At 38.8% G+C, this 15,368-nt stretch overlaps 1 protein-coding gene across 1 annotated transcript; it reads right to left on the bottom strand.

The window, feature by feature from the left end:
- Positions 1–274: 274 nt before the first annotated feature.
- On the bottom strand, positions 275–9,922 carry LOC108705907 (telomeric repeat-binding factor 1-like). The gene is made up of 7 exons (XM_041566494.1): positions 9,659–9,922; positions 8,496–8,588; positions 7,581–7,708; positions 5,799–5,885; positions 1,279–1,428; positions 456–512; positions 275–370 (listed from the first exon to the last, which is right to left on the bottom strand). Exons 1-6 carry the CDS (start codon positions 9,804–9,806, stop codon positions 507–509), a joined length of 612 nt encoding a protein of 203 aa, XP_041422428.1. The 5' UTR covers positions 9,807–9,922; the 3' UTR covers positions 275–370; positions 456–506.
- Positions 9,923–15,368: the final 5,446 nt, after the last annotated feature.

The raw sequence follows: 15,368 nt of genomic DNA, 5'->3' as shown, positions 1-15,368 counted from the left end.
TACGCCCCTGCACTGCACCTCCCCCATTGACTTATACAGTAATTTGTTAGGTTTCAGGGGGCAGAGTATGATAAATCTCAAAAATCTGATTCTTTAAAAAAATCGAATTGATTTTTTTCAATTCAATTCAACCCTTAATATATCTGCCCCTTAAACTACTATAACTACTGAGGAATAGTAAATTGTTTTTAAGCATTTTAAACCCATATCTGCATGTATCAGCAAATCAGTTACGATCATAAACACAGATTAATATTATTTCCATACTTCCATACCTATGTTTATACTGCTCAGTAATCTTTTACTAGTGCAGGGTTTATCTGGATTCCAAGGTGTGCGCTGTGCTATAGAAAACAGACGTCTCTGGTGCCTGTATACATTAAACACAAGTATGTTAGCTTAGTGCTTAGTGTTCAGAAGGCATTCTCTGCAGGAAATTGTTCATTTACGTTTACCTCTTTGTGGATTTTTCTGTTGTTTCCTGTATGTTCGTAGTATTAGTTAGTTCATTCCTGTGGACAATAAGCACATTTGTTACATATACAGCCAATTTACTGTAATATAAATGAGGACTAGTTGTGTAGATCAGTGATACCAAACCCACATCAATCCATGTGTCAATAGCAATCCATGTTTCTTAGACTTGTTTATTGGTAGATAATTAACTGTATCATAATATCACAATGCTTTGAGCCAGTGAATGAATAAAAATGAAATGATTGATAACCGCACAGGAAAACACTGCTGGTGTCCAATCAATTGCCAATTAGCAGCTGGATCCTTTATATTCTAAACTGTATGAAGTTGCACTATTGTTCCCACACTTCTGCTGACAAGGGCTCTAGTGAATGCAGTAGGAGTAACATCACTGAAAGCAGAGGAATGTAAGACATCTTGTTATGGCCACTGACATGGAATTTATAAAAGCAAAAACAGAAAGGAGGAGAGCTTAGGAGAGAATAAGAAAACAGACTGGGTGGCTGTGTAAAATATGTCACAAAGGGAGTTGGAAAAAAGTAGTGTATTTATCAATGGGTGAAAGTGAAAGTTCACCCTTTGGTAAATACGCCTATAAAAATTCCATAGAAATGAATGGAGAGTGGCAGAATTTCACTATTAACTTCACTCTTTGATAAATATACCCCTAAGGGTGGTGGCACACAGGGAGATTAATCATCAAGCGAGAAATCTTCACTACTGCGGGCGACTAATTGCCCCAAATGTCTTCCTGTGGCTGCTGCAAAACAAGCACACAGCCTGGGTTTGAGCTGCACTCACCTTTAAGAGAAAAACAGATGGCCTTTCCTTCATCTTAAGGGCGATGTCCGATTTTATTTTCTTCATCATTTGAGCATAAGTGAAATTTTGTAGAAACTCATGATATGGATCTTTCTTCTCTATCAGCATTGTTAACTTCATTCTCAAATACTAACATGACAAAAAAGGTAAAAACCAAACAATAAAGATGCTTCTGAATGTGGGATTATATGACTTTCACCCATAACAGGTCAGTTAGAAAAAAATCTAGGTCAGTGTAATTGCAATACAAACAGATATAAATGTGCTTCTGTACTTGAAAGAATCTAAAGTATATTTCAGTTTTATTGGAACTCCTCCCTTTCTCCTCTTAGGAGTACATTATGCAATCTAAAGCAAGACATCTTACAGCAATTCTAATAGAAATTCTTCAACCAGTTCAGCATAGCCAGCACTAAAAGAAGAGTAACCCCAAAAATGAAAGTGTGTGCATTGAATATAATGTGCGGTTACCCTGCACTGGTTAAAAAAATGTGTGCCGCGCTGTAGCCATGGGGGCAGACTTTCAAGCTGCATAAGGCAAAATGTCACATGTAAACATAGCAGATACTAACTCTGTAGTATACAATGGGTTTAGTTCTGGCACAAGAAGATAAACAGGGGTAAAATACCAAATGGACTCAAAATGCTCAGCTTCTTACACCTGTTAGGGTTGGGACAGACGGGCAGATTTAGTCGCCTGGCGACTAATCGCCTCTTCTGCGGGGCGACAATCTCCCCGAACTGCCTTCCGTCTGCTTGAATGAAGAATCGCCTGCGCTAATGCACTCGCGGCGCTTCGATTTCTAAAGTCACCCCATGAGGAAACTTCAGAAAACGAAGCGCCCTGAGGCAGTTCGGGGAGATTGTCGCCCCCCCAAAGAGGCGATTAGTCGCCAGGTGACTAAATCTCCCCAAATCTGCCCCGTGTGTGTCACCCTTACACGTACTCTCCTTCCAAATAGGCCACACCACCCAACCTTAGACTTATACTGAATCAACGAAGGGGCACAAGAGCCGCAGGCTCAGCTGCAAATCTTTTATTTAATACAACATGTTTTTTACCACATGGATCCATTTTCAAGTGCACTTGAAAAAGGATCCATGCGGTCCGAAACATGTTGTGTTAAATAAAAGATTTGCAGCTGAGACTGCGGCTCATGTGCCCCTTCCTAATGGTAAAATAGTGTTTTATAGAACAGCCAATTCTAAGGAACTTTTCAATTGGTTTTAATAGTTTTATAGTTATTTGTCTTTTTCTTCTGATTCTTTGCAGCTTTCAAATCGGCATCGCTGTCCCCTTCTAAAAAACAAATGCTCTGTGAGGCTACAAATGTATTGTTATTGCTACTTTTTATTACTCATCTTTCTATTCAGACTCTCTCGTATTCATATTCCAGTCTCTTATTCAAATCAATGCATGGTTGCTAAGGTAATTTGGGCCCTAGTTACCAGATTGCTTAAAATGCAAATTGAAGAGCTGCTGAATAAAAAGCTTAATAACTCAAAAGCCTTCAATAATAAAAAATTAAGACAAATTGCAAATTAGCTCAGAAAATCACTCTCTACGTCATACTAAAAGTAAGCTCAAAGGTGAACAACCCCCTTTAATGGCTCTCTACAGAACTACAGAATGTGAATCTTTGTTCTATAAAATAGATTCATTGCCAAGAAATAGATGTATTAGTAGAGGCTGGATAAACCGTTACGACCTTTAGATAAATAAAATATTTTTAATGTAACCAAGTAACCATTGTCTATGAATTGTAAACATACAATTTCACAATACTAGCAGTTTTCACTTGAGCAGATCATCATAATGTTTCTATAAATAAAAATCAGAATTAAATCACAAGTAGTACTGCAAACAACTGGTCACATTCCAAATGTAACCCTTGCAGTGCCAAGGTCTCCAGTTTCTAAACTTACATTGCCTCTTTACATAAGAACATCACAACCCTTAAACCTCCGACTATATGGATCCCATGACCAGATTTTGGCAAAATGCTAGTCTTAATTGCTGATTTAAGAGCCACAATGTGCTCATATGAGGACCAATCTCGATGTCTGATCCATATAAACTATGCAACACGTACAGTCATTTATACGGCATGTGAAATGGCCTATGATGTGGATTGGGGCAAAGAATCCCTTATGACACATATTGTCAACAATTGCAGTCACAGTAGGGAGATATTCCTGTTTTGGATGGAAAGAGTAGTCTTTACTAATCAGGAGCTGAAAATTCTATTTATCGTAAAGGGAAAGAATACCCCCTTTTTGAAATTAGCTCATCCAGTTGGGCTGAAAGGTGCATAAACACTATCTCCCAGAAATAAAGATTTGTTTTTTAATTATTTGCTTGAAGCCCCTCTGTTTTCCATAGTGGGAGGTGCACAGCTTCCCTGGAAAGTGAGGGTAAGGGCACACGGGCAGATTCGGGGAGATTAGTCGACCCGGCGACAAATCTCCTCTTCTTCGGGGCGACAGTCTCCCTGACAGTCTTTCCGAAGTCGTCCAAAGTTTCCTCGTGAGGCGCCGCGGCGACTAATCTCTCCGAATCTGCCCGTATGCCCTTACCCTAAAAGGACATGAAGGATTGAATGTCTGCCAGCTTGAAAGGGTGGATAAATGGTCTGTGCAAGTCAAGAGGCCACATAGCATTTATGAACCATCTCTACATAAGCCATGAACTGAATGAGTTTACCAAAAAGAGAGGGGATTTCTTTTTCCTTTAAGGGATATAAATGTTTGTTTTAGAACAACCCACAGACAAGCTGGCTCTTGGTCTAGACAGAGGTAGCAGACTGCACATCCCTATTATGAAAGTGTAGAAGCTATCCATGTCCAATGAAATAACCCATGCACCATCCAGTGTATCTGTCGTATAAAACACTGCGTTCTTTACATTCCGATGCGTGAATTAGAAATAGATTCACGTGACTATTTCTGCTTGTAATGATACATCCAAATTCAGGACGCCACGGATAACCAAGGATGGCGCTGGAGAAACATAAGAGAGTTTGATGCCATTAAACCTCATTTTGCTAAGGATATCTTTTAAAGAAAATACAAAATGAAATAGATACCCAGTGGCAGATGTTTTGACTGCTGACACCTTGTGGTTGCTCAGCATAACTGCATTTAAAGGAGCTTGATAGAAAACAGCTCATTACTGCTCTGATGTTACAACATTTCAGATGTGTCTGTACTGGGCAGGGCATAGGAAAAAGTTATATTCTGAGGTTTTCACTTTGATAAATGTTCCCAGAAGAGACATCTGCAATACATTTCAATTTAGCTCAAAATGCACCAAACCCAGGATTCTGAGTAACTCTTAAAAGAATCATAAATACCAAAAAGTGAGTTTTTCTTAATTTAAAAATTAAATCTGTTGATCAAGTATCTTCAGAAATATTTAAAAAAAATTTTTAATTAGAAAGGTTTTTCCTTTATAGACATTTGACCCTTGCTTATCTGCCTACGCAAGAGCTAAACCCATTGTATTTTACAGAGTTTATAGGTTATCTCCTGTTTAACATGTTCCATTTAGCCCTATTCAGATTATATGGCTGCACCTGGTCCTATTCATCTTAAATGGCTGCAAAACAATATTTTTACCTGTGCAGGGCAAGGGCACATTTATGCATTTTGCTTTTGACAATTTACTAAGAGGAAAGTGACATTTCTCCAGTGAATATGCCCACTTTAACAAGACGAATGAAAAATTAACTTTCTCCAAGAGAATTGTATATTATATACAGCAGCCACTTTTGTATCTCATTGTCTACGTCACCTCCTCCACAAAGAGTTCAAGGGGGGAGAAAAATTCACACTTTTTAGTAAATATGCCTTAAGTTCATGGCAAAAGTAAAACTAACTAAGACTATATAAAGTGCAGGAGAGAAACCAGCTAAAAAATATCACAAATATAAGAGAAAGAGATTGGTGGTAAAAGGGAGGATTATAATGCGGTGCTGCACAACTTTTTCCAAGTAGTATTCAGACAAAATGTTTGTGGGCTGGAATATATTTAGCCGTTCTGTTCTGCAGTCAGGTCTTTGGCCTATCCCATGTGTTGCCATGTAAGCAAGCATGTGACACAGATCCAAGAGCCAACCAGAAACATAAAATATATGGCACGGGCAATAGGTGCCATAGATTCTACATTTGGTGGCACTTAAGATAAAATAAGTGTAATTCTGTTTTAGCAAACATAAAAAAAAACAAAACCACACAAGGTAATATTCTGGCACTATACCCACTGTCCAATGAACAGGTCACAGTAAGAAGCCCACAGTTGGTTGGAAAAAGACAACTATCCATCAAGTTAAAACTCTTCATTGTGCCTTCCAGCATTACTAACTCACATTACATCATGAAAAGTTGAGCCTTTATTATTGTATTTAAGGATTCCCTAAAACTATAATGTGTTTTTACCTTTCATACTAAGTTTGGTTTTGTGAGCCGGTTACACTATTTATTCAGAGCAATTACTCTACCTTGTTTGACCCAGATTCTTTAAAAAGTCTGTCGAGGATTTCTGCAGACAGCTTAAATCTTCCTTTTTCCATGCAAGTGACCACTGCCTTAAAGAGAAAGTAAAATTACATATTTAAAATCTGTATGCTTGTCATTAGTAATCGTAAACAAATCCAAACATTTGTAATTTGTGATATTAAACTAAATCATCTGGGTTAAATTAGAATATTGTAACACCATGCAAATGCATTCCTATAGATTGCTCACAGGAATTGTTTAATAGTGATATTTCTTTATCTAGTGGTGTAAAATGAAATGAAACCAGCAGTAGTTACATATTACTGTATACACAAGACCAGAGGCCTGTCAAACTCTGCATGATGTGTGACTCTCTATGTGGCTTTGTTGCACCATCCTAAGACTAGAAATGGGAAGGAGGACAACATGGGAGAAAAAAATGTAAGACAGAACATGCATTTGTATATAGGTGAGAAAAGAAGGGCAAGGTAGGGGAAATGAGCATACGCCGATTGGGAAAAGTAGAATACCTACTGTATATCAAAACTATGTCTTCCTAATTAAAGACCCAGCCCAAGCCCTTGTTCTGCCTTTATAAATATGTATTACATTTTCTGGCTAAAAAAGGACTTCTCCATATTTATGAATATCTTTAATATAGGGATGCACCGAATCCAGTTCGGGATTCGGCCTTTTTCAGCAGGATTCGGATTCGTCCGAATCCTTCTGCCAGGCCGAACCCAAACCCTAATTTGCGTATGCAAATTAGAGACGGGAGGGAAATCATGTGCCTTTTTGTCAGAAAACAAGGAAGTAAAAATGTTTTCCCCTTCCCACCCCTAATTTGCATATGCAAATTAGGGTTCGGCTTCGGTTCGGTATTCGGCCAAATCTTTCACGAAGGATTCGGGGGTTCGGCAGAATCTAAAATAGTGGATTCGATACATTACTACTTTAATACAGAGGGGACCTTGAGATAAAAGGCAAGACCATGTGGCTAACACCTTTGATTGCAGTATCTTGCTTTTCTGCTCTAAGATGATGGACAGAACTTATGTAGAACTTTGTAGTTAGTGTCACTGTTTTGCACCTTGAACAATAATGACAGAGGAGAGACCATGGGAAATCCCTCCATTATTAAAGGGGTAGTTCACCTTCAAGTTTACTTTGAGTATGTTATAGAATGGCCAATTCTTAGCAACTTTTCAGTTGGTTTTAATTTTTTTATAGTTTTTAAAAATGACATGCCTTCTTTCTTCTAATTCTTTCTAGCTTTAAAATGGGGGTCACTGACCCCGGAAGCCCATAAACTATTGCTCTGTGAAGTTACAGTTTTATAGCTATTGCTCATTTTTATAACTATCTTTCTATTCAGGCCCTGTCCTATTCATCTTGCAGTCTCTCATTCACACCACTACATGGTTGCTAGGGTAATTAAGACCCTAGCAACCATATAGTTGCTACAATTTCAAACTAGACAACTGCTTAACAAAAAACTAAATAATACAAAAACTACAAATAATATAAAATAAACCCAAACTGCAACATGTCTCAAAATATCACTGGGTACATTATACTTCAAGTCTGTTCTGATATAAACAACCCCTTTAAGAAGCAGATCTTTTCCTAACATCACAGCTGAGACCTGAAAGAGCAGCCAACAATAAATCAAATGTTAATATATATTTAAGCCCTTTTTTAAAAACAAAGGCCACAATTTGGTAAAATAGCCTAAATAATAAACTGCTAAAAGAGGCAATCAGATTGCTAGAAAGCAACAATACCTGCACTTTCAAAACCAGTTCAATTTCTTCATGGAGATGCTTCAGATCCTCCTCTTCTTCAATTTGATTAAAAGCCATTAAAGCGGTTTCTAAAGGTGTAAGGCTCTCATCCGTGTCAAACTGAGAATCTGTAAAATAGCTCAAAAATCAGCGCCTTGAAATGTTTGTACATCAAATACATTTAATGGGAAATGGCCAAATATTCTTCAAAAGAATTGTCCCCCAGTTTAACTGAAAAACTATCTACAACATATATAGTAATGTTTAAGGAACTGAAGTACATAAACAGAAGACAAAGAACTGTTTTTTAATAGCCCAGATCAATAAGCATGGATAAGAAACTGGACACCAGTTTAACTTCAATGGTACATGGGCTATATTTGGGTGATAAATGTGGTTTAGGGGTGCCTAACCCTACTCTGCTCACCTCTGGATGTTTGGCTATGGTCCCATCTGGGTATTATAGGCAGAGGCTGCACTGGTCATGCCCCCTTTACACTAGATGGGAGACTAGTATATGAGTGGGATCCATTATCCAGAAAGCTCTGGATTACAGGAAGACCACCTCCCATGTAGCTCATTTAAAGCAAATAATTCTACTGTTCTTTTAGGTTTTTTTTACCTTCCCTCTGTAATAATAAAACAGTAGTGCAATATGATGGTAACTAAGCTGCAGGCAAAACACTCGTTTTTGTTTTTTTAATGCTTTAATGGTTTTAACAGACTTAAGGTTATGGAGATCTGAATTACATAAATATCAATGTTCAGGTGCAAAGGATTCTGGATAAGAGACCCTATACCTGCACAAGATGCTTTACACCTGCTGCTACTAACAATTACATGTACTCCTAAACTCTTTATCCAGCCATGATCCCTGATTTCACCAGGGGCTAAAAGAAGATAAGAATTACTTACCCAGATTTTTTCCTTCAGCCACTCGCATAAGAAACTGCGCAATAGGTATCGTCTTCCTGTGAGCGTCTATTTTTTGAGAACCCTCTAGCAGCCCTGTCATTGTACAAAAATGTCATTAAATTGTGATTATATTTGGGCTCTGGGATACCAGTTCATATTCCCAACATTTATTTATATTGTGCTTTCTCACTGTGGTAATGTAGGTGCTTTACAGCAATCAAGGCAGCCATCTTTCGGAAGAATAGGATAGGATAGCGCTAGAGTTGAAAGCCAGGATAGGATAGCGCTAGAGTTGAAAGCCAATGTCACAGGGTCTGCTCTTAATGGCTGCCAAACTGTAAGGGCTTCCTACTTATGTGTGTAGGTCTTCTTTTTGCTACAGAACAGTGATTGACGTGAGGACCATAGGCACTGGAGGGCTGTCCCCAAAGCTGCCACTCCACACACATTGCCTATATGATAAATACAAACCTGACTGGGTATATGGGTAAATGTACTGGGGCCTGTGATTCTGTTAAGTGCAGTTTTTAGGGTGTGACTTAAGGTTGGTGCAAAACAGATTTTCGGCAGGTATCTGGTTGCTAGGGGCTAGTTTACCCTAACAACCTGCTAGTGGTTTGAATGGAAGATTGTATAGGAAAGGGCCTGAACTGAAAGAGAAGTAATAAAAAGTCGTAGCCTCATAAATCAATAGATTTTTTTGCTGTCTTGATCCCAACCCCCCATCTGACAGCTGGAAAGAAGACACACACAATGAAAACTAAATATGAAGACCAATTGAAAGTTACCAAGAAAGGGACATTCTAAAAGTTATCAGAAGGAGTGACCAAATCAACAGCTAGCGTTCACTGTTTAAAATGAACCATTTCATTGGTTGCTATGGGTTCCTGTCGGACATGTTCCACCCAGTAACGCTGTATAAATGCATTCAAGCCAGACGGAGGCGGGGCAGAGAAGTGGGCGGCCACTAATGACCTCAGCCAATCAAGACCCGATGTTGCCTTAAACAACGTCACTTTGCGCGCCGCTAATCCCGCCCCCTTGGCGATACGCACAAATTTGCGCTCCATGTAACTAAAGTAAAATTTCGGAAGCAGCGCGTTTCTGTTGCCGACGCTCATATAAGAGAGTCCGAGAGAAGGACTGACGTTGCTATCGCTTACATTCCAGCATGTGTGTGCTTCTCTGGAAATCCTCCGCTCGATCTTCTCTGAAATAGAAACACATGCTGGCGAACATGAAGTCGCACATCCAGTTAGTAGCAACAGCGGCCGTGTCATCGAACGGGGGTCCGTCTGTTCCTTCCTCCATTGTCCAGTACTTGCGCTTGTAATAACTGAAGCGCGGCTACTTGCACTTACAGTGACGTTGGAGTCTTTGCGCATGCGCTAGAACCGGGATTCGCGCTTTTCTGGTTTGAACTGGGCTCGCTGTTACGTCACTTTTCTTTTCTTGCGTACGCTGATTGGCTGGGCAACGATGTCGGATTGGAGTATGGGAAAGCTCAGTCCCTTATCTGTCTTAAAGGGGCGGTTCACCTTTGAGAACTTTTATTATGACGTAGAGAGGGATATTCTGAGACAATTTGCAGTTGGTTTTGTTTTTTTATTATTTAAGGTTTTTGAGTTATTTAGGTTTTTTTTTTTTATTTTTAGCAATCTGGTTGCTAGTGTGCAAATTAACCTAGCAACCATGCATTGATTTTAATAAAAGACTGGAATATAATTATGAGAAGGGCTGAATAGAAAAATGATGAATACCAAGTAGCAATAACAATACATTTGTAGACTTTAAGACCATTTGCCAGAGCCGGTGCCCTAGGCAACCTGGCGGGCACGGTGCCAGCTCAGTGTGTGTGAAACTGCGCATGCTCAAAATTACGCTCTAGCGCGCATGCGAGAAATTACGCTCTAGCCTGCTTGCGCGAAATGGTGTTCGCGCATGCGCAGAGGCGCATTTTCGTTAAAGTTACACTAGGCAGTCTGGGAGAGACGGGACTGGACATGGGGTAGGTGACAGAGCAGGTATGTGCCTGGCGCCCCCCCCAGCTTTGCGCCCTGGGCACGTGCCTACTCTGCCTACTCCTAGTTCCGGCCCTGGCATTTGCACTTTAGAAGGGGGTCAGCGACGCCAAAGGTGCAAAGAGTCTGATGAAAAAGGGGGGGAAAAACTATAAAAAAAATAAATAATGAAAACCAATTGAAAAGTTGCTTAGAATTGGTCAATCTATAACATACTAAAAGTTATCTTAAAGGTGAACCAGTGAGCACGAAGGAGCGCACACTTGTGACCTGTAGTGTAGGGGTATAATAAATTACCTGTATCACCTCAGACTGGGTAGAACCTGATGCTTATTTACCAATGCCATATAGGCACTCGAGGACCTGTGCCTAGGACGTCAGCTTTAAAAGGGAGGCCCTCTAAAGCCTATATGGAAAAAGAAAACTTTCTGGAAGAAAACCCCACTTTCCTGCTGCCCAATACTTTTGTATCAATTCCAGGCACCAGATGTGGAGGGGTCTATAGTTGCCACCTGGCCGGTGAAAATGTTGGTTGATCCCAATGTTATTAATAGGGAAAAAAAGATAAATATATTGGAAGGCCGGTATTTTTTTCCAGAAAAGTTTTTTTTTTTTTAGCGTCGGGTGGCAGAACTGACATCACACATGTGCCACAGAGGGGCCTAGGGCATCACCGGATCTGATACACTGTTGGGTAGAGCCATCGTTTTACTTTACATTAACCCTCATATTATAATCCACTAACAATAAGGTAGCAAGTGGAAAGGCCTAGCTATCCAGGCGGTCAGATGTCACTGGGGCATGATCTACTAGAGAATATAGTCAAAATACAATGGTATCTAAACCCTTCAAATTCCACTTCAAGTAACCCAATACCTTGCTTCCATCCAGCAATCAATCTGTTAATCCAATGTATAGGTATGGGTACAAATAAGCGCAGAAATACTGCTGCAAAAAGTGCCTTTATTCACAAACACGACATGTTTTGAGCGTCAACACTCTTTATCAAGTGTAAAGTAACCCAACAGTGTACATCCTATTAATACAATAAGCCACTCCCACCATTCATTTGATTGGTCAGGACAGCCACTGCTATGAAGATTTGCAGCCTGATTGGCTCAAATAACGCAAGTCTGTGAGTGTCCCAAGTGATCAAGTCCAAAGCCACACTCCATTGATCGTTTAGACCTAATGGTTCCAATGCATTAAAACATTTTTTATCCACAAAGCTTCCATTTGTAGGAGTATTTTCTTTTTGTCACTGCATTTTCGTTGCTGGCATTAAACCAGTGTAGATTAAACATTCACTTACTCCAATATGCCCCATACGGCAGCAGCACTGGCAGACATAGCACCCGCCTATCAGTGCAAACACAGGGCAGATCTCACTGCAAAGACCTGACTCTATGTAGTTTTGTGCTGACATTAACAGATAGATGCTATGCCTGTCAGTGCTGCTGCATGATATGACAGATAAGCAGAAATCTGTAGGTATTTTCTCTGCCATAAGAGAATAATTCATGTGTGCCATTACCTTTAAGCCCTGGCAGGCAGATAACTGTACTACAAAAGAAAAAGGGTTAAATCAACACGTTACACCTTTCTCCCTGGTATTAAAGTTCATATTATTCCTTTCAATCTCTAGAGTTTCCATTATGCTGCCGTGGATGTATTTTCCACATTTGCAGATTTTTTTTCTCTATAACACTGTATAGAAGTACAAAAGTACAGGGCAAGTCTTTTCATTGTCACAAGCACTCATCTTTAATGTGTCCAGTTAAAATAGTAAATACTTAAATGCTGAAACACATAAATATGTGACTTTCTTAGTAAATTGTCGTGAGCAGAACATTTTTAAAAAAAAATCTTCTACCCTGGTTGTAAATCCCTATGAAGCACTGCCATCTTGTGGATTGTAGCCATTCTATCATACAAATACTCTCAGTAGAAGAGGGAAAATAGATTTTAAAGTAAGAACATTAAGCTCTTGGATTCTAAAAGATATAAACATGAAAAACATTTCTGCTGGTGTTAAAATGATCATACCAAGCTATCCATGGGCAATGTCTATGTAAAAACCCTCCTTAAAGGAGTGGTTCACATTCTTCTGAAACTTTCCAGCTTTCACATGGGGGTCACTGACCCCATCTAAAAAATAAATGCTCTGTATGACTACAAATGTATTGTAATTGCTACTTTTTATTGACTTTATATAGAGAAATTAGTAAAACCCTCTCTCTTCACCACTTAACCAATTAATAATCTATTCCAGCTGACAACGTACTATGTGCAATCATTAAAATTTGATTAAAGTAATCCGTGATCACAGGTATAATTCATTACTTATTAATTATTATCATAAAAAAATACTTGTGAAATTAATTGATTAAAGTGCCTGTTCTAAATTAAATTAGTGTTAAACTTAAAAAGTGCTATGTGCCAATTAATTCACAAAATTACATTTTAATTCACTGATCACATGTTCATAAAAATCAAATGCTTGTGCTAGTGCCTTAATTTTCCTGCATTCCACCGCAGGACAAAACACAGCCTAGTCTTTCTTATGGGCCTTTACTAACAAAGGTGCATCCAAGCCCCAAATACAAGTAGAATGCAATAAAATGCACCCACTTTATATTGGCAGTCTTTCCATCAAGTATTGGGTATATTTTTATACATATGCTCCTTGTTCTCTAAGGAGGGAAATAGTGTTCAATATCACAGTGAAATAAGGCCCAGATTTGTGGCGAGGTTACAAAGGCTCGGGCCTAGGGCGGTAAATATTTCAGGGGCAGCATACCATCCAGCCGCATTCTGAGGAGCTCCAGTGACCCACCACATATGCGTGGGGTGGGGAATGGGTGCATGTGAAAGCGGGTGGGTGCTAGGACCTGGCAGCATAGGAGCGCCGAAAAAGGAAATCCGGGCCTGAGTGAAAAACCACCTTGAAGATACTGATAAAAGACACTTTTAGGAAGATGCATTTGTTGTTGAAGATCAAGGAAGGACTGTAGTACCCCCTTTATACAGACATTGACATGGTACATGTCTATAAGAACCCAATCGAAAAAGCTTTAAATGCAAATTTAATCGCTCAAACATTGAAACGGGGTCACAGGAGATTTAACGGCGGTACTACAGGCACTTTTAGTTGCTATGCTATCAATACATGGGATGCTGTAGGTGGGACATAGTTTACATTCACATGCTTAAATGGGTGTTAGAGATCCCATTATTTGGGGGATTGGCACAGGCTAGAGATAACCTTGTTCAATTTATACCCAACGTTTACCTATACCAAGAGTGTAACAAGATTTAACTTGTTCCAAAGCAGCGGCATTGTAATAGTTAATTATGATTGGGAAGTTTATTCCCCTTAATGTCTAAATAACATAGTACCTAAATGTTCTATGAGTGCTGCTTTACCTTATTTTAAATCCTTCTGGATTTCTAATTCAATCTCTAGTAAATCTGTCTGATAATAAAGGTCACATTCCCATTAATGATGTATTATACATACAGTAATGTCATTCCCTGTACTGATACTAATAATAATGAATGAATCCCCTCTGATGATATAGTATAGAGCACATACAGTAATGGTGCAATTATCATTATTGATATATTTCAAATGCTGTACAAATATCTGGGCCATTCTCTATACCTGTGTGCTACTTATGTATTATACCTCCATACTTTATACCAGTATATTATACATTCATATATTTACACTGTCTTCATAAAAATAAAAGGGTCAACAAATAAACAAACAGCATTTTAACCATAATCCTCTTTGAAATAATTGTAGAACTATGTGCAGTTTTTATGCTCATTTTGTATCCTCTGATCAGCAGCTAGTCATGTGACATATCATTGTGATGTCATAATGGACATTATCACAGCTGTTCATAACCAGCCCAGACTTTCTCATTCTTGATCAGGAGACTGAGGTGAGTGGAGCTCATGACACGCTGGGGAAATTTTTTAAAATAATATTCATATAAATATAAAGGTAGCTGCTGGATAGGCCTTATTAGTGTCTGCTAGTAGGGTAAATGCAGGGGGGGGGGTTGCTTAGTCCAACAAACAACAATGGTGGCATTGCCTGTACTAATAGCCTATAAATAATATTAGCACATTCCTTATTTTCATTTAACATACATATAGCAATGCAATAGAGTTATTATAATATCATAGCGCCACCAACAAAAGACATATCTCAATAAGTCTTTATATTAATTTATAACTGTCCTTAAAAGAGCAGTTTATCTGCTAAGCCTGAATTTCCTGACCGTAGTTTGCAGGAGTGATGTCATAATGTGACACATAATACATTGTGATGTCACAGTGCACACAGAGTTAATGTTTGAAAACAAGCTCTAACTGCCTCATTCTGTATCAGGCAACTGAGGTGAGTGGAGCTCATGACACGCTGGGGAAATTTTTAAAATAACAATATTAATATAAATATAAAGGTAGCTGCTGGATAGGCCTTATTAGTGTCTGCTAGTGGGGTAAATGCAGGGGGGAGAGTTGCGTGGCCCAACAAACAACAATGGTGGCATTGCCTGTTTAATAGCCTATATATAATATTAGCACATTCCTTATTTTCATTTAACATACATATAGCAATGCAATAGAGTTATTATAATATCATAGTGCAGCCAACAAAAGAAATATTCCATTTTAAACACAATCTCAATACAGTCTTTCTATTTGCATTAATTTATAACTGTCCTTAAAAGAGCAGATTATCTGCTAAACCTGAATTTCCCGACTGTAGTTTGCAGGAGTGATGTCATAATGTGGCACATAATACATTGTGATGTCACAGTGCACACAGAGTTAATGT

Source organism: Xenopus laevis, chromosome 6L (genome assembly GCF_017654675.1).
Source record: "Xenopus laevis strain J_2021 chromosome 6L, Xenopus_laevis_v10.1, whole genome shotgun sequence".
Lineage (NCBI taxonomy): Eukaryota > Metazoa > Chordata > Amphibia > Anura > Pipidae > Xenopus > Xenopus laevis.
This window is presented reverse-complemented; position numbering and strand designations above follow the sequence as displayed.